The 19,274-nt window shown below is 38.9% G+C and overlaps 2 protein-coding genes and 1 long non-coding RNA gene across 3 annotated transcripts in view; 1 reads left to right on the top strand and 2 right to left on the bottom strand.

Annotated features, from left to right (window-relative positions):
• Positions 1 to 7,726, bottom strand: part of LOC5521535 (cytosolic carboxypeptidase 2) — a 28,843-nt gene extending 21,117 nt beyond the window's left edge. Inside the window, exons 1-15 of the mRNA XM_048729627.1 lie at positions 7,607 to 7,726; positions 7,152 to 7,377; positions 6,450 to 6,520; positions 6,140 to 6,210; positions 5,724 to 5,806; positions 5,244 to 5,332; positions 4,861 to 4,988; positions 4,526 to 4,658; positions 4,206 to 4,327; positions 3,790 to 3,910; positions 3,392 to 3,529; positions 2,849 to 2,959; positions 2,187 to 2,356; positions 456 to 615; positions 136 to 177 (exon numbers count right to left, since the gene is read on the bottom strand). Of these exons, the coding sequence (XP_048585584.1) occupies positions 136 to 177; positions 456 to 615; positions 2,187 to 2,356; positions 2,849 to 2,959; positions 3,392 to 3,529; positions 3,790 to 3,910; positions 4,206 to 4,327; positions 4,526 to 4,658; positions 4,861 to 4,988; positions 5,244 to 5,332; positions 5,724 to 5,806; positions 6,140 to 6,210; positions 6,450 to 6,520; positions 7,152 to 7,251 (1,539 nt within the window). The 5' untranslated portion in view covers positions 7,252 to 7,377; positions 7,607 to 7,726. The remainder of the gene's footprint in view (positions 1 to 135; positions 178 to 455; positions 616 to 2,186; positions 2,357 to 2,848; positions 2,960 to 3,391; positions 3,530 to 3,789; positions 3,911 to 4,205; positions 4,328 to 4,525; positions 4,659 to 4,860; positions 4,989 to 5,243; positions 5,333 to 5,723; positions 5,807 to 6,139; positions 6,211 to 6,449; positions 6,521 to 7,151; positions 7,378 to 7,606) is intronic.
• A 266-nt stretch (positions 7,727 to 7,992) lies between these two features.
• LOC5521536 (cation channel sperm-associated auxiliary subunit beta) lies at positions 7,993 to 14,833 on the top strand. Its single transcript, XM_001641152.3, has 5 exons — positions 7,993 to 8,730; positions 9,716 to 9,963; positions 10,168 to 10,494; positions 11,207 to 11,344; positions 11,433 to 14,833. The coding sequence occupies exons 1-5, from the start codon at positions 8,082 to 8,084 to the stop codon at positions 13,395 to 13,397; spliced, it is 3,327 nt and encodes a 1,108-aa protein (XP_001641202.1). The 5' UTR covers positions 7,993 to 8,081; the 3' UTR covers positions 13,398 to 14,833.
• Positions 14,834 to 16,840: 2,007 nt separating this feature from the next.
• Positions 16,841 to 18,893, bottom strand: LOC116614239. Its single transcript, XR_004294432.2, has 2 exons — positions 17,801 to 18,893; positions 16,841 to 17,125 (listed from the first exon to the last, which is right to left on the bottom strand). It is a non-coding gene; the product is annotated as an uncharacterized LOC116614239 (long non-coding RNA).
• Between the last annotated feature and the right edge of the window lie 381 nt (positions 18,894 to 19,274).

A 19,274-nucleotide genomic window follows, 5' to 3' on the forward strand; every position in this document is an offset into this window, starting at 1 on the left:
AAGTGGAGTTGTTCTTCAAAAGTATCCTTCTAATGAATTACTGATAATAAGCTTAACCAACAGCGCCCAAATAGTCGTGAACACTTATAGATAGATTCTGGGTTAAGAGAATGGAGAATGGATTTATTATAATACCTTGCTCTTCTGTACTTTGAACTTGCATCCTTTGTAGGAGAACTGGTGAAGAATATCAACTAAGGTCAATAAAATACAGCAAAAAAAAAAAAGAGGACCCAGGTTAGGCCAATAACAGGGAAAGCGAACTCAGAGACGAGGGATGAGTTGCTATCTAGGAAGAAATACCCAACCCTTAATTCCCATAAAGCCATATAGGATTAGAGAATTCATTCAAAAAAATATTTATATATTTGGTCATCTGGGTTGAGATATTAATAACCTCAAGGCATTACGGACAAGCAATCTTGATATCGCGGTAACGCGGCACGCTGGGGTACCTTGCAGGGCGCATTCTTGGCCATCATTGTAGGGAAGACTCTCTCGCGCAGCCTCTTCAGTGGGTTTGAGCGGTTCTCACATCCATACATGAACACGTTCTGCTTGCGGCTGTGGCCGTGAAAGTCGCAGTAGACGGTAATCTCACGCTCCTCAAGTAACCTGGTAAAGAAAAGGTTGTGAGGGCCGACAGGGACAACGAAATGGAGACAGGTAGACATATAAAAACAGGCAGTCATTTACCTCTTATTTCTTACATAAAAACAGGCAAACATTTACTAGGTGACATCTAGCAACATGAGGACAGACGTCATGTCACAGGAATATATTTAGTTTAAAATAGCCAAATAAAACAAGTAGACATTTGTTTTTATTTTCATCTTACTCAGAGAGACGGAAATTGGGCTAACAATATAAATAGGGAGCTTCATGGAAACTGGCGGAAATTTAGCCCATTTTAGAGTGACTCGCGCTACTGTGGCCACCCAAGGCAAAGTTAACCATGCGACGCACGCTACCGTGGCCAACCAAGGCAAAGTTCTAATTTAGCTGGCCAATTCATAGATCCGACGCGCGCACGAATATCCAATAAGAAAGCAGCAAATAGAAGCCAGCGAAGTGCAACCCAAATGTTCCACAAAAGTCCCACAAATTGTACGACATGTCGGATGAGGTCTGTGAATCCTGCTCGGGTTTATCTAAAATAAAGACGTTTATAGGGGTTTTCATGCGACTTGGGAAATAAAACACGATCACCTAACATGATAGAAACTTGATTTGCTGTCCAAGCTTGGTGAAAATCTTGTAGAAAAGCATAGAAATAGATAGTTACAAGTTTGGTTGTTGAATGGAAACGGCACGAATCCAGCTCGAAATACGAAAACTTGGATATGATAAGATAAAGCGGTGCTCTTTTCGGTAGGTACTATGTGTTTATGTGCTTTCTAAGCTATTTCTGTCAACTTGCAGTTATTTAAGGGCGGGGAAAAGTAGAAGAGAATGCCGAATTCGCTGTTTACGCCTGACTTCTAACTACAAGTTTTATTGACAAACGTCAAGATTTATAGCAAAAATACAAACGACAGTCTCATTCTTATATGAAATTGAAGTAACCTAGGATAATATCAAACACAAGTTCGATGGTAGGACTTACACTGTTCTTGTATGTGGTTTGTTTCCTTTCTATTTATTATTTTCTTCGTAGAAATTGTACATGTTTTTCTGCAATTTGAGTCCCAACTCGACACTAAAAGTGGCCGGTCAAAGAAAACAAGACTAGCACTTTCTACGCTGACCGAAAAATGCTTATTTGCTTGTCCAAATTCGCAAAAAATATCTCAAACCAGTCTTTTTTGGCGTCGATTGCCGACTTTTTGTGGGACATTTGTGGGACCACGTGTCTGTCATTGCATCATCTCTTTCCTGATTGGCTATTCGTGCGGGCGTGATTGACATGTCGGATCTATGAATAAGCATGCTACATTAACTGTTCAGCTTCATAACGGGAGGATTCTTTGTAAATGTGCATGTGAATTATAATTTATATTGTCGCACGGCTTCATGCTGACCGTGCCTGTAATTCAGGTCCCCTGCAAGTGGCATGATTAAACATATTATTATATTATTAATATTATAACCAGTGATTAGTGGACAACATTGAGAGACATGCATCTTAGCAACTTCGTTAACCAACAGCATCGACATAGAGAAGGACAAAAGCTCACACGACGCACCTCTTTATCATATTGCGAACGTGCCATATAGATGGGAAGGAGTCCTTGAGCATTGTCTTGTAGTTCCTATTGAGATCCCGGCCCGCCAGTGAACACCGGTAGTTCCCAACGATAACTCCGTCGGGATTAATCATAGGGACTATCTTGAATATAAATGTATCTCGGAGAAGCTGGAAATAGTTCACGGAGAGAAAAAAAACTATTATTACTAGGATATTAAGATAATGTTGTATTCTATCTGGAGGCGTGGTGTCGCATCTCAAGCTTGCTGGCCACTAAATACTGTACGGAGATGTTCGAGGCTCTGGAAGGTGTCGCATGCAGCCATGAAATGTACCTTAAAACAACATTATGCACATTGAAATAACTAACGTTCAAATTCAGTGAGAGATGGAACTAACCAAAGAAATCAAAATGATCATTTTGGAAAAATAACAAATAAAATCCGTGTTAACGGGGTACAATTTGACCATAAAAAAATAATTTTAGTTCACGAGAAAATCGGATTATCCAGGTTTCAAGCTCGATTTACCAGAATAAAGATGAATTAAAATCAGGTCGAAATTCAAGGGAAACCATCCATTCTTATAGGTTGTCTCTTCCTTTGAGGTGTAGAAGATTCGCGAGGGAAAAAAGCAGAAAAGCAGAAAATGCGAGAATACCTTTGCATCCGCGGAGTTACTGGTGAGGAAATCTAGAAGTCCCTTCATCATCCAACTTGAGTTGGTCTCCCCTGGATGCACACGTGCCGTAACCACCACAGCCCTTTTGGCCTGCAAGAAAAACATTCACCGCTAGCTGTATGTTAGAACAGCAGAGTTATCGGGACTCGATTTTTAGGCTGCTCTCGCTGGTTTTTGAAATATTTTAAGCCTAAGAGTAATTTTGGGCAGACTCAAACAAAGCTCATTTATTTCGTGATTAAGTGATAACTGCATTAAAAAGGGGGGTACATACGCATAGCCTGGCAATCTACTAAACAGGACCTACAGAACAGAAGGTGCCACTTGCTGCTTACTTTGAGCAATAAAGGGGATAATTGTGAGGTATTATGAGTAAATCTCTTGGAGTGCCAACAAATCAAAGTAAATCGTGTGTAGTTTGTAAATTTTTTTGGATGTCTGAGGGGTAGAAGCTGGTTGCATCATAAAAACCTCCAAAAGTAGAACCTTAGACATCTCAGAAGGATGAGATGGATTAGATACCTCTGCATCTGAAGGTCGTCTTGAAGGGTTGGTGACAGTCAGAATGTACACAAAATTTCCGGCAAGAGTTCGGCACAGCACCCGCTGCTTACATATCCGTGATTTGACCGGGTCATTCCTGATGCCTTGAAGATACTCCTGAATAGCAGTATGGTGTTGACTTAGCAGTACATATTCAAAGATGACATGTCACTCATAGGTAGCAGTGAGTGAAGATAGTATAGTAGAACCAGGTATAAATTGGAACACTTATAAGAGGTGAGGAGAAAAACAAGTTAGAGACTTGTATAGGTCATATCTGTCTAAATACAATGCATTATTGATGTGACCATCTTCACACGACTCAGTGGTTACAGGTAATAACCCTATGAAGTCTCAAGGAGTTGGTCAATTTTTACCTGTAAGTCGGAGTAGGTGTATGGGTAGCAGTGGGCGAAGTAGCATGTGTCATTACTGTATTGGAACTGGCAAGTCCATGTGAGGGCATAGTAATATCGATCCTTAGTGGTATCGTCCCGTCTAAGGAAGAAATCCAGGAGGACACATGATTATCAGACAATTCAGACAAAACCATCAACCAAACCTGTCAAGTTATGCTTGCCCTAGCACAATGATGCTAGATTTAAGTTTGAAAGTTTGGATACTGCTGACTACTGTAGGTATACTGTTGTTTCACTTTGACAGGTTGTAAAAAAAGCTCAAAATAAGGGAGGGGGGTGATATCTGTTTCAGGTCTGGTTTTTTTTTGTAAATTAAGCTAAAAAATAGCCAGGGGTCAAGGGGTTTAATCAACTCCAAGTAATACAAAATATACCTTATTTCAGTTTTGTAGTACTTGACATTGCTTCCTGTCCGTAGCCATCCAATCTTGTTTTTACTGGCATTCACTTCAGAGTAAGCAAGTGGCCTCATACCATCATTATACAAACTGCCAGACTAGAACAAAAAAAGGTAAAACGCAAGCTAAACGACTTATAAAAACAAAATTAAGACACTCTTTGAGCCTACTCATAAACAAGTTACCTAACTGCTTCACAATGGCTTTTACTTAGAAACAGTTTCCTATGAGCATGTGTAATGAGGCTAGGAATAAAACCTTTTAAAATGTTGGACATGTGCACCAAACATGAGTACCTTGATGAAGTTCATGATGGTAAACTTGTAGGTAGCACCTGCCCGGGTGTTACGCACCCGGAAGTAGAACCATTGGGTGTGTTTTGAAGTATACAGGTCGGTTCTCATCCATAATTGGTACTCATAATCACCACTACAAAGCAAATACAAAGTTAACTTTTAGCAGCGACAACTGTCTTTGTTGTATTTAGGTGAGAAACAAAACAATTTTAAAAACAATATCCAAATCCAAGCCTGTTCCATCCCACAGAACCACCCCTAAATCTGCCATACACATTTTTTTTTCAGGAAAAACTAAAAAGAAACAAAAGACAAGATCAGCACAGCTGACTTACGTTTTAATTGCCCTTTTGAGATTTCCAGATTCAAATCTTGATTCAAACAGTAAAGTATGGTCATCTGTGGACTTGATGCTGTAAAATGGCCTGTCAGCAACATTTCCTCCATTTCTTGATTTCATAAACTGAACAAAAGGGCATAAAAAGAAAATCAATCACATGTGATTATATTTAGTAAAAAGCATAATTCAACGGTCATTTATCATTTGGGCATATTTTTTTTAAAATGGCCAAATGTAAGTGACAAAATAAAACCAACTTATCTAATGTGTGTTAAATAAAATACAATGGCCATGGGAAATATGTTGCCTGAAAAAAGTTTTTTTTCTCTAATTCACAAGGATAAAACACAAGGCTATTTAATAACTATAGTTTCTTACATATTTTTCAGCTCCCTGAGGGTTATCATAAACCACACTGCCTGTCTCTTCAGGCAGTACACGCAAAGGGAGCTCATAGGTGCTCTTGTCTGCGAGAAAAAATATATTTATAATACAAGTATGCATATACTGTATGAATTTGTATGGAGGGACTACTGGTCTATAAAGCATAACTAAATGTCAAAAACTATAACCCAAATTAGCAATTTGAAGAGATTGAAGCTGCATGAGAAATTCAATAGAGGAAATTGGTGTAATGGAATTAAACTGGTGCGTGTGTTGACAGATGGGTTTTTCTATTTGCCTAACTTTTCCATCGCAAACAATAATCTAAAGAAAAATAGAAACAAATTGGAACAAATTATGGATATGATGACTACAAAAATGTCTTTGGTTTGCTCTCATGGAGAGGTTCTTTTAATCTGCAGGATTAAAAGAAATTCCAAGGTTGACTTATTTTATTCTCACATCTTATCGTACCTGTCTTCCAAAATGGCTCTGGATCATTTGGGACGTAGTCCACAAATCTTGGACGTGTCTTCAGGACCTTCACTTCTGCTGGCCTATAAAAACAAAAGGTTGGCACATGGCGTAAATTAACTATTAATCATTATTTGCGGACCTAGTGTATTCTTCATAGAAACCATCAATAACAAGTAATGCAATTCTTTTTGGCTTCTGTCATTCAAAGTCCTTGATGCATTTTCATTGGTGAGCACTGAAATAGTTCCCAATCACACCACCTTTCAACAAGGTGCTGACCAATAAAAAAAAAAACACCAAATATAATGAAGTTTGAATGATGGAAACCAGAGTGCAGTTGGAAATTGTACAGTAAGAACATGTTTAGTCATGATAAAAAATGTTTCAATACACATATAGTTATAATAACCTACCATTTGGGTGGCTGCTGGCTTTTGTCACCACTAAGAGCATAGAGGTTTCTAGGTTCTTTTAGCTTTGGTACCTTTCATAGAAATACACAAAAAGTCAACAATTGGCTTAATAAAAAAGATGACAGGAGATAAATTGAATGCATTTCTTGAGTTGTTTTTAAAGTACAAAAATCCTTCACATATATGCCAAATAGGACAATAAGAAACTACAGGCACTTACTGTATATAGCCAAAAAATATTTGCTCTCAAGTCCTTCTCTTTATTCACAACAAAGTTAAAGTAAGTTTAAGCAAAATAATACTTTCTTGCCTTTTTCCCTCCTTTGTAACTAAAGACAAGTTGAGTAGTTCTCTGTTGTTCTTCTTCAAAGAATTTATAATCTAAAACCAAGCACATTAGAATTTGTTGTATTATATGCTTTTATAAGGGGAGGGATGAGGCTTTATAGAGAGGGGGGCTTATTCTAATTAAAATCTGGAGGTTAGAGCTTTAAAAGAAGAGATAGGGGACTTAAACCAGCTTTAATGGTCAATGAGAACAAAAAGGATTAGTGAAATGATGTTTATTTCCTACTACTTAAGACTTGGGTAATAAACTAGGAGACATATTGCACCTGACATGTAGAGGGCGACAATTTCTGTAGGTGCTACAGGAAATGTTTCTCGACTATCAGAAAAACATTTCTTTGTTGCTGCTATTAGATTTGGCTCACACTGAAATGATTTTTAAGGTGGCTAAACTAGGAACATGTTGCATGCTACATGTGGCACGCGAAATGTCTCCTAGTTTAGCCATGCCTTTATAGAACAATGCACACTACTGTGTGGGAGATTCAAAGTGACACAAAGTTCATAAATAAGAGGATTTCATTGGCTTGGCTAGTATCAAGTTCATGTCAATCACATAGTACCGTTCTCATATGTAACTAACTGAAGAGGGGGCCACGGTTTAATCTATTTTGCAGCTAATACTTACATAAAAGTTTCTACAACTCCTCTATCATATATGTACCTGCAATATCAACTGACTTCAATCTTCTAGGGGGAGCTTCATCGTGACGTTTTTCATCATAGCCTTGGCCATCTAAGCTTTTCAAGCCGTTGTCCTTCATTTAGTGAGAGAAATCCTTAACGGCAAACACTGCAGACTTCGCATAGCGACACATCAACAGACAATCCTGACATCTAGGCGATCTCAGAACTACATTGGTCAGTCACACCGACCCAGATGTCATCGGCTATAAAACATGAACAAAATATAGAACGATTAATCATTGATAAGAAATATATCAAAATTTTATGGATCTCTTTTTCGTTAGGTGGTACACAATTGATTAGTGCTCAGTCAAACAGCAGCAACAATAAACTACCGCCAAAACAGATCCCATCAAAAACGTAAACAAAGCAATCCTTATACCAAATGAAACGTTATTTAAGCAGAGGAAGTCAAACAGTTATTATTCTTACCTTGGAATCACATAACTTTTCCTTTAGAGATCTTCAAGTCAAACAAAATAGGTTTACATAACGATAGAAAGGGGAATCTTCGTTTCAAACGAGCTCTCGTAGAAACACGGCCTGGGGAGTGAGAACTAATGTCTAATGCTATATCAAGTAGGGTGGGGTAGGAAATAGCACTTTGCAGCCAAACATGCATTGGTTTTAAAGGAAAAAAAAGAAAATAAGTATAATAAATATGCTTTGAATATTTCAATACTAATCTATCATATTAGTTTCTTGGGTTATGCATATTTTCATTGATCTTTTTAGTGAAAAGCACTGGGCTTACACGGGCTACCTGTGGGTCTATTTTGGCGCGAAAAGGGGTATGATGCGCGCGGCGACCATAGTCGTCATTTGAAGAGGCCTAAGAGGTGTGAGATATCGAAAGATGGAATAAAAGCAAGAAAGGCGACTTGGACCCTCTTCTACGGCGCTGATAATGTCCTCTCTAAGTCTTCTTGCTTTAAGCTTAATCACCAATCTGTCTCTAGGGATGGTTAAAGGCTCATTCCTACCTTACGATTTTGCAAAATCCGGACAAATTGAGACGGTTGTGTTTACCGCGGCGAACAGAGAAACAGAATCGTTTGGGCAACTTTACCTCGCCGGTTCTAGAATGGAGGTCTTTTGCCAACTCAGATATAGAACGATCCAAGACACTAATGAAACCCGGAGAGAGCTTGTTGACCGCTTTGCTCTTAACGGAATGCGACCGAGAATCACCTTTTCAAACATGACTCGAAATTCGTCGTTCGAGTTCAACGAGTTTGTGGTGGATGAAAATGGTGCATACTGGAAAGTCAACATTTCAAAGTCGGAGATATCACAGGACAACTTCTCCCTGGATAGCTCTGAGGCTTGGCAATATTATGCAGAGCTAGGAAAAGGTTTAAATCTCTTTGAGAGCAGTGGGACCTTAGTGGTTAAAGAACTGGAGCCGCTACTAAATTTGCAGTTTGGCGATGAAGTGCACGGTCCGATAAGTGTCATTTCGCCGCCGTACGGAGCAGTAATAAGGCATTCTGCTTGTTCACCTGGTGTTTCTGCTATTGTACCTTTGCTTGACACCAGTATAAAACAATTCTCAGGTAAATCAATAATAATGAACTGTTGAGATTTGTGTGCGGAGGGGGTGGTACGCGAAGCAAAAAACCATTGTATGTTTTGCCCTGGTTCTGTTAAAAGGAACGAGCCAATTTCAGATTTGCTCAATTTCCTGCTTGCCTTTGTGAGCTGGAAATCCAGCCCCCATCAAGTTGAGCTGATGAAGCCTTGGATGAAGCCTAGAAGGGACAGAAAATGAACCACTGGGGACGCAATAAACCCTCTGGCAGTGACCACCCCCAGTGACAGTGCTTACTAACCGAGGGCCATATGTTAGAAAACTGTATATTCGGTTAAATATGCTACCCTTGATAAACAAACAAACAACAAACAAAGATTACAAAGAATCTTTTCATTACTTACCTTTACTGTATTATCCTGTAGTTCTGTAGGTTTCTTGCTTGCAGGGGTTTCTTGATCGCGGTTTCACACTTCTTTAATTTTTTCCGGCACTTGAGAGACCTGTACAGGACCTAAAATGGTCCCAAAACTTGAAATGATCCAAGGACCCAAATTGGTCCCCCAAAGTCCCAAAACTGATCCTAGGGCACGAAACATCCCTAGGAGTCCCCAAAATAGACCCTGTGGAATCACCACAATGGACAAAGGGAAAGTGGTAGGTAATACTTTATAAAATCAGTACCAAAACAATAAAATGGTCCCAAAACTTGAAATGATCCCAGGACCCAAATTGGTTCCCCATAGTCCCAAAACTGATCCTAGGGCACGAAACATCCCTGGGAGTCCCCAAAATAGACCCTGTGGAATCACCACAATGGACAAAGGGAAAGTGGTAGGTAAAACTTTATAAAATCAGTACCAAAACAATGGCCCAATACTCAGGCAACGTTCACTACTCAAACACAGGCTTTGATGACAAGTATCAGTCAATGGCGTCACAGGTACAGACCTCTGCTTGCAAGGAATTCTGTAGGGTGTACAGCACTACTGTATTGTTTTATCTTGCAGGTTGCTTTCTTGGAGTAACATACAGCTATTTCACTCCATCCTCAATGAAGTGGTACAATCTGCTCCACCTCTCTGCAAGTGAACCTGACTTGTTCTCCATTTGCAAGAAACCCCTATTTTCTGAATGTGCAACATTGTCAATACTGGATTTTGCTGTCTTAAAGAACCAAATGATTGTTATCACATCTCAGGGCATGCTCGTCTCACAGATATTTACAGAAGCTTTAGAAATGGCTAGAGGACAAAAGGTATAGAAAGAGTCAACAATTTCAATGTAACATGATATATCTTCCACTATTCGTTTGTCTGTCTTACATCACTTTTATATTCCAAACAAAACAATTTCAGAAGCTGATGTTTACTACCATTGAAAGTCACGAACCATGAATGATATTGAAGAAAGAGCTTGGGTACTACCTTTGACAGGAATCTATAATTTCTTCTCTACCCAGGTGACTTTTTCCAGAGTTTCTCAAGTTTACCCTCCTCTAGACAAAGACATGGAGCTTGGAATTCTCCAGAAAGACCAGGTTAATTTTCACTACACTGCACACTGCCACGACCTTTTCATCTCAAAACATGAGGAGGTATTATGCCTTGTGTACAACTCACTCCAATCTCCATCAAACGGATCAGTGCTACTATGCAGCTCAAGTCCTTTCACAACCTGGACGGATATGACTCCCAGGTCCTACAGGGATAAGCACCTTAAAGTGCTTGGTGTTGGTCACGATATTCAAAGGGATCGGGTGACACTGCTGGTTAGAGACATCACCAAGGTAATGCAGCAATGAATTCAGCAATAAGGGTTTTTATAAAAAAAAAAAAGTATGGCTATGTAAGGGTTTTAATGTGTTTTAAACATATTTAGTGAGATGTAGCTCAATGTTGAAGGTGGGTGGCTTGTGAAAGGTTGGTTCACCTGAGCCTACCCAATTTTGATATCATACTTTATTACTCTTCAATTAAGTTATTTATTTTTCTTGTTCTGTTTTAGCTAGGTATGTATGCTCATAAATAGTTTCCTAACAGTTTCTTCATAGTGTTTACACCTCAGTCTTTATTGATCAGCTCATTTCAACTCTCTAAGGCATAGTTTTTACACCTATATTTTCATGTACTGTTCTGAATGTTATGTGTGCAAATGAACAAAGGCAATTGTTCCATCTTTATTTCCATGCATTTGCATTTGGAGCGGTACTTAGTAAGTCAACACCTTTGGTGGCTGGTATATCGGTGGGTAATGTTGAAGGATAAGAAATGGTATGAAAAATCAACAGTTGACTGAGAAGCAAAGCTTTGACAAATGAGCGTGCATAAAAATTCAGAACTGGGATATAAATAAAAATAACTGCATCTAAACTAGGACTTACATATAGGTACTCCTATACAGATGCTCCTGTAATAGTCATGCTACTTATGGCCATATTTTTACTTTTCCTTGCATAACACACTCAAATCAAGTAAACAATTATAATGCACATGTTTTAGGGTGATATGCGTGTGGAGATCTTTGACAGCGATACACAGAAAGTAAGTGGTCCACCTTTTCATGTTGATCCCGAGGACAATGCTACTAGGATATACGTCCACCCATTTGACAGTGTGCTCTTTGTTTATGGATCACAGGTATGTAGAGGTTTTTGTACACAGTAGGTATAATATAGAATTTAAAGCCACAGAAAGCAGGTAGACAGTTAAATACTTCCTCCTATAGGTGTGGAAGTCCTTGGATGGTGGTAACTCCTTCCATCAAGTTAGTGATCTAGATTCAGACGACTGGGTGACATCGTTCTCCTGTGACTTCTACGGGGAGACGTACTCATTCACCACTAGACTTGGCACTATTTACACAGGCAAAACAGGAATACACAGAGTAAGGCCAATTAAGAGTGGAGATAGTGGCCCGAGGCTAAAAGGTATTGTGGGATCAATTGTAGTGGAGCAAGCCCGGAGTGTCTTAACGCTACACTTCCATGCGGACAATGGGGAGCTAATTTTACAACATAATAACTTCGAGATCACTGATAGCACCAATTTGCCAATTACTTCCTTTTCCTCGATGATGCTCCGAATTTTGAGTGAGACAACAATGGAGTTTTTCCCGCTATGTTACAGTGCTTTGAGCAAGTGTGGCAACCTTTTTGATCCTACCCATGTGGGACAAGTGATTCACTCAAGCTACGGAGGCTCGGCAATTATTGCCCGTCTCAAGAAAAGCGTTCACGGCAGCAGGTTTGAGGGTAGCGTTATTGCAGAGGTCATCGAACCGTTCCAAGAACTCCAAGATGATGTCACTAACCACCCACTTAGCGTGTCTTTTCACGGTGAGAATGCGACATTAAAATTAGCCGACGCTGAATGGCGCGCGGAAGATAAGGGAAGAACGATAATCCTTCCAAACGGACTGAGCTTTATTGTGCTAGATGAAATCAATAGTACCACCGTCATCGCAGTGTCGCATTTCCATTGGACAAGGGGAAAAGGTCTTCAAGAGACTTACACTGGATGGACCTTATATGACTTCAGCTCTTCGAAACTCGCTAACACATCTTGGTGGCTAGAAGAAGATGTGTGTAGAAGTGTTCTGATCAGTAGTAGGGAGGGAGACGCACAGTTCATCCATCTCGACTCAAGAGACAACCTTTCACTCGTAGTCTCAGTTATAAGTAAGGTCCTGTCTGGAGAATGGCCGTCTGTACGTGCATTACCCAAACTCTTAATTGGAAACTCCAAGCTTTTTGTCGTTGATTCGAGTTACTCTCTCGGACACCTCAATAACAGCCTAAATCTTTTCATCAAGCAGAGGCCACAAGCTACAGGTAGCTCATCACTTACTGTTTTTATCGAAGAATCTTCGCTCCTTTGTCGCAGCTCATCATTCACCATCGCTGTTCACAGTGGCTGTCCTCCTTCCAAGATGCTGCACTTCATATACCCATTTACTGCTAGCGAAGATGCGCTCTTGGCATCCACAGTAAAAGACACGTTGGGCGTGGTACGCAACAAGAAGTTGCCTTATAACTACCGCCCTCCGTCCGCCAGAGGTGTTGGGATACCAATGACTGCCAATGTCTACCATGCCGACCCTGCAAGACCACAGTATAGAGACGCGTTTGTAGTGACTCGCAGCACGTACCGATACAAGCAGTGTAAGGGCAAGGCCAAGCGCTCTCATTGCGGATGTACTCGTGCAACTAAGGTCTCGTCACTTGTACAGCACTCTGACTGTATAGAGGTAGTCTATAGGTTGCTCTTCGATGAGAAACTAACGCCGCGATTCCTTGTTCTCCGTGAGGGCAGAGAAGCCGAGACGTTGACTTCCCCATACTACTTGGAAGAACTCAATAATCGTAGCGACTTCGAAATTGTCAACTCAAGTAATAAGACCGTTTTACAGCAAGCTGTTGTTATGGAACAAGCAAAGAATAGTTCTATTTACTTCTACGGCTCAGGGCTTTTCCACTTCAGAGCGTTTGCCGTACAGGAAAACTACACGTTCTGCGATCTTGAAGCAGAGTTTCTGGTTTTCGTCGATGAGACCCCGCTTCCATACCCTGCGAAGGATATCATTCGCGCTTGTACTGCTATGGGATTCTTTACGTTATTATACGTGCTATATTTGTGGAACTTCCACTTTAGACATAACATCATAAACGAGTTAGAAGAAACACACAAATGAACTCTGAAGACATTTTCTGTGTATTTGTGTTGTAAATAGACTCGATAGCAAACTGTTAAAGATCTCCACGTTTTCGTTTTTATATGCTTTTTATCTCAGACGGTTTTGATGTTTTTATGCATATAGAACCTTTTTCTTAAGTTTCCTTAAATTATCAAACTAGGTTCAATATCTGTGATATTTCCAATCATGGTTCCAATTTCACAAAAAGCAATCAGACTGATGATTATTTATTTTTTGTTTATCACACGCGTATGATCTATCACAATATTTTACCTATTTAAGGTTTGTTTACTCTGATGATCGTGAATGATCGTATGGAAAGAAACTCCATACATTTCGCAGCATTGGTTTAGATGGTAAAATGGTAAGACAGTGCCGTAACAGGCGCCCGTTTCTCGAAACTCCCGAGAATTCTCGGACCGGAAACATTTTTGCTAAAAAATTCGCATGTTTTCCTTTTGGAGAACTGCTTTCATGTTTTAGAAAAGTTTTAAATTTTCTTTGGTTCGTATTCCAAATGATAACGCTCAATAGGGATATTTTTGAAGTTTCGCTGAAGCCAAAAAGTTACCCGAGAAGTCTCGGGTGACTGCGAGGTCCAGCGAACTTTTTTATTTAAGCCATGTGAATTTCGGGTCCGAGAAGTTCAGGAAAGATCAAAATCGATGAAGGCCTCGAAATATTGGGGGTTGGAGCACAATAGAGAAACATTAAGAAAAATATCTTGGGGAACAGCTGCGGCCCTACTGGTCATTTCCTTATCAGTTTTGTAAATATTGGGGGAGGGGGCACATGCCCCTGTAAGGTGTTCTACTCACCGCAAGAATATCTTCCTAGCGGGTATTTTAATCTGCTTTACTTGGTAATCGTGATGCCCACGCAGAACATGGCATAATAGTTTTGAGCCAGCCATAAAAGAATAAGTTCTTTTTCGGCGTTCTTCGCTCTTTGAATTTGTTTTCGGGTAAAGCGACAATATTAAGGAAGGCTTTGACTTTTTGTAGCTACTGCGCATGTACGAGTAGCTACTATGTTATCACGCAGAAAAAAAAGTAAGATTTGCCGCGGGGTTTGCTGGGAAAATTTGACCTCGGATACATTTCGGGATATGCTCGTTACGATGCGGGTATTTTATCTTTGTGAAAGAGAAAAGTAACTGGAATTCGACATGCTCGACGTGCCCTTTAGAACGGCTCAATACAAGCAGTAATAAGATTATTTTTAGTATCCCACTTTGCTAGCGTTGGCTTCGTGGCTAAGTGGTTAAACACGAACGCGCGCTATAAAAGGGATCGCTCCGCCGCCTTTTTTGCATACTAATCAGTATCCAACATGGCGGCTGGTCGCGTTATCAAAGGGGAGAAAGACAGCTCGAATAAAGCATAATTAAAACAACTTTTTATTTGTCAATAAAGCTCTAACTTAATAATTAATGTTGTTTCTGTTGCATGTATAGTGTTTTTTGTCTTCGACATGCTGTAATATTACGGCATTTTCCGTCTTTTTTGTTGTGAATGGAGGCTGCTTTTGAAATTCGCGCCATTTTCCCAGTGTCAATCAGTCCTTTTTGCTCCAGGCTCACTCTTTTCCTTCCTCTGAGCCTCCACTCAGTTTGTTATTGTGGATAGCAGATTCAACTAAAAGAACAGTCGCAAAACAACCCCCAAATATAGAGACCAAACCCAGAAGTTCGGTCTTTGAGTCGATCTATAAGCAGTGCAACGGCCATTTGCAATGGTGGCGACATCCTTTTGAGATCGAAGCACCCTGTTCAACATAGAGCTGTCTACAGGAGACGAAGGTCGACTTAAGAAAATTAAGGATCAACAGAAAGATTGCAAATCCCGTCTTGGTTCATCAAAGGAAACCTCAACGACACAGAAGTCCGATTTGCTTGAAGCACAACTCACGAACCTCGAGTAATCAACAACTGATATGTATACTTATTCACGCTGAGGTTCCTCCCTCCTTACAAGCAACTCAACCCTTCAGTCCTTTTAAATAGCTATTGATTAAATCCCAAGAAGCCAGTCCGATGAATTTATCTATTCACTAAGTTTATTCTATTAAAAAAAAAAACGAAAGGGAAGTGTTCGTTTTGTAGTCTTTGTTTTGACCCGCAAAGCATTGCATTTTGTAGACAGGGCCACTCTGCCAGCGTGCAGATGCAATGTGTTTGCGGTGACTCCATGAAGTGGATAAACTCACCAACTATGTCATCTAGAAGTGTGGTGAAAAACTATGTTAAAATTAGGTAAGATGTTTATGTATCTTTCCTCATAATTTTGAAATGTCATGTAAGCTTATATAAATAAAGACTACAATAGAATTATTATATTGTCTATACTGTTCAGAATGATGCTTCATGGACTTGAATCGACTGATCACAGAGACAGTATGCTAGTGTTTGTGATGCAGCCCTGATATGATATGAAGATATTTGGCATAGACATAAAGGATTGATACACAGCTTCAAATTAAAATGCCCCTCTTTGAATCATTGCCCACACCTCACCTCAACAATGTTCTAGTGTCCTATGTAGGATTTAGGGTGAAGCATTCAGCTCATATCCACTTGAACAAGCACTACATTTGTTTTACTACACTTGTTATGTTTTATACAGTAGCTTGCATATACATGTCTTTAGCATGGTGTGTGTATATTATCTTTCTTATTAGACATATATTTTTTTTTTTGCTTTTTGCATGATATGTCAGGGCTCACCCCCTTGACAATTCATGGCTATGTGCTCCAGAAATCTAAATCTGACATAGACAGCAAGCCATGTTAGGACCTACTATCAAATAAAAGCCCCTCTCCATATACTCAGGTTCCTAATATGTGTATCTTATCTTTATAAAATACTTTTCATCATAATGCATTACAACACATCTCGATTTATGTACATATTGAATATACTAAATTGGTGTGTTATTTCTGTAGTTCATGACACATCTTACCTATACAAATATTTTGTGTAACTATTTAATAACAAAGGCAATTTTCCTAACCATGCAGTTTATTTTTCCATCATAGTGAAAACATTTACAAAAGATGAAACAATAAACAATCTATACAAGGGTTTTCTGATTCCTATATTTTGAGAAAAGGGAACAGGGAACCATACCCCTAACTTTCCTGCTTGGAATTGGGAGTTCCATCTAATATTAGGAAAATGCAGATAATAAAATCAAGATGATTTGATGCATCCTTGAAAATACAAACTAACATCCCCATTGCTTTCATAATCTGGATTAGCCTCCACTTCACATCTTACTTCCTCCTTGAGACTTTGAGACTGCCTCCACTACAATACCAATTGACCAGGACATATTTTGTCTTGTGATGCACTGTCATCAGTGTTGGTTCATATATGATAACAATGTTAGGATGACTATATGTATGCTGCCTAATTAACCCAAACAACAAGTAGTTTTTATTAATGGTTTTCATTCTTTTATTTCATTGGATTACAGTTTATTTGGGGGAAATCTTCAGGTACAGTGGTCACATACTTACTCACATTCTTTTCTATTGTGTTTCTATTGTTAACTGCATAGATTAGTCTGTGCATGTAAAGCACACTTGATCATGCCTACTCCAGGTATTTACAATAAACAAATATTAACATGTGTACTGGTAGTGGAGAGCTGGTAGTAGGAGAAGTGGTTTGAGGAGATGCAAGCTCGGAACTCGGGCTTCAAACTTTGTGCACTTGGAAGATCTGTGATTGAAATGTAAATGGGTCAAAAGTAAAGTGAAAAAAAGGAAGAAAAACATTTATTATATTCGCTTTATTTACAACACATGATCTAAGTACAACAATCAATGTTTTTACAGGGATTAGCTTATTCTATTTTTAGAAGATTTTATGCATTGCCTAACAAAACTCGAATGCCATTTTTTTCACTGAGAAGCGGAATGGTTATTATGAATACCATACGAGAAAATCGATGCAACTTGGGTAAAGATTGAGTAAAGCACTTCATAAGCAGATAAGTCTTTGACAAATGTACAACTCCCGTGCCAAAAAGCAAAAAAACTTTTCCTTGGACTTAGAAGCTAAATACGAGCGACACAAATGAAGTTGTGCGCTCGTTTGTTTACATTCACGTCGTCCGTTATTTAAAACCCGTAAGAGATTGAAATAAGAAAGAGAGGAGGACCTACCCGTTTCTCTTTTTTCGACAATTTTGTGGATTTATTGACGAAAGAAAGCCACAAACATGACTAAGTCCGAACGGGGAAACTTTAGCACTCGCGTAAAAGGGGGAGAAAATTATTTCTATTTACGATTGAGATATGTATTTTCTGCTGAAAAACATTGTAATTTTTATGCTACAGATACCGTTGCATTTTAATACGTTTCTGATAACAAAAAGACCAAATTTTTACTTACTTGCAGTGTAGCCCGACTCATTTTCTGGTTTGTCGGGAGCCCCGTAAGACACGTCCGCACGCTTTGAGGTCTAGACTCAACTGATTTGATTGACAGATTTTTCGGAGGAAACCAGGGTTCCTCCCTTTTATAGCGCGCGTGCGTGTTTAAGGTCGTTGCATTTGATTCCGTAGGTTGCGTAAAGTCATGTGTTCGAATCCTCCCCCACTGAATTTTTTTTCTTTCTTTTTTCTTTTTTGTATAGATGATGTATAGATGAACGAGTCTTATACCGTTCATCTATACATTTTATAGTATGATTATAATAAGAAATAACCTAGAAATGTATGATAACATTACAGTTGCAAATACATGCCTGCAGTAGCTACATGTATATCTACGGGCCTATTTTTTCGCCATATTGTCAAGTAAACATTACGCCTACGCGCCTGATCTAAGATTATCGTGTAAACAATTTTATCATGTAAACAAAGTCAACAATGTCTCAGTAATTCCAATTATATTTTTTTGCTATTTTTCCATCCAAAAAATATCGATCCCCAAGCATATCGGTCATATTGAGCTTTTCGTGAGGCACGTGTTGCATCTTGTACAATACATAGAGACCATTAAGTTTTGGTAAAAAATGATCGCTTTAAAATAATTTTTGTGGAAACATTTGTTTGAAATGTACTGAAATCTGACCATCCCTCACAAAAATGGCAAAATATCAATCAAATAAGGCAACATTAGTCCAAAGCAGTAATTGTTAACTGTGGTCACATTTTATTTATCCAAAATTAGTTTTTACCAGTTTACTTTAAATGGCAAGATAGGGTACAATCGGACTTGAATAGTACTTTCCTTGATGGCACACTTAGATACTATCTTCTCTTGATGGAACCAAGCCTGATTTTTAGTGGTAAAATACGCTATGCGAGTCTATTATTTGTACCACTTGCATAAGTGCTGGATAAAAATTAGACATAATATTGTATTTTTCTCCATAAGCTTACGGATGGAATTTTCCATACGTCTGATGTGGAGAAATTATGAACTAATGCCTTCCTTTTTGCCAAGTCTGCCCTTACGGATAGAATTTTCCATACGTCCGATTATGAACAAAAATCTTTGTTTTTTGCCAATTCCGTTTTTACAGATGGCATTTTCCATACGTCTGATTCGGACCAATTCCTTACTCAAATCCTTATGTTTTTACCATAATCTAAACTTACGGATAATCTAAACCATACTCTTGTTCGGACAGATCCTGAACTAAAACCTCCGTTTTTTGCCACACGGATGGAAATTTTCATACCTCTTGCTCGGACAGATCCGGAGCCAAAACCTCCGTTTTTTTTTTTTTTTTTTTTTTTTTTTTTTTTTTTTTTTTTTTTTTTTTTTTTTTTTTGCAACACCGCAGATTGACGATTGACGGATGGAAATTTCCATACGTCTTATTGGGACAGATCCTAAACTAAAACCTCCGTTTTTC

This window comes from Nematostella vectensis, chromosome 6, assembly GCF_932526225.1.
Source record: "Nematostella vectensis chromosome 6, jaNemVect1.1, whole genome shotgun sequence".
NCBI classification, from domain to species: domain Eukaryota; kingdom Metazoa; phylum Cnidaria; class Anthozoa; order Actiniaria; family Edwardsiidae; genus Nematostella; species Nematostella vectensis.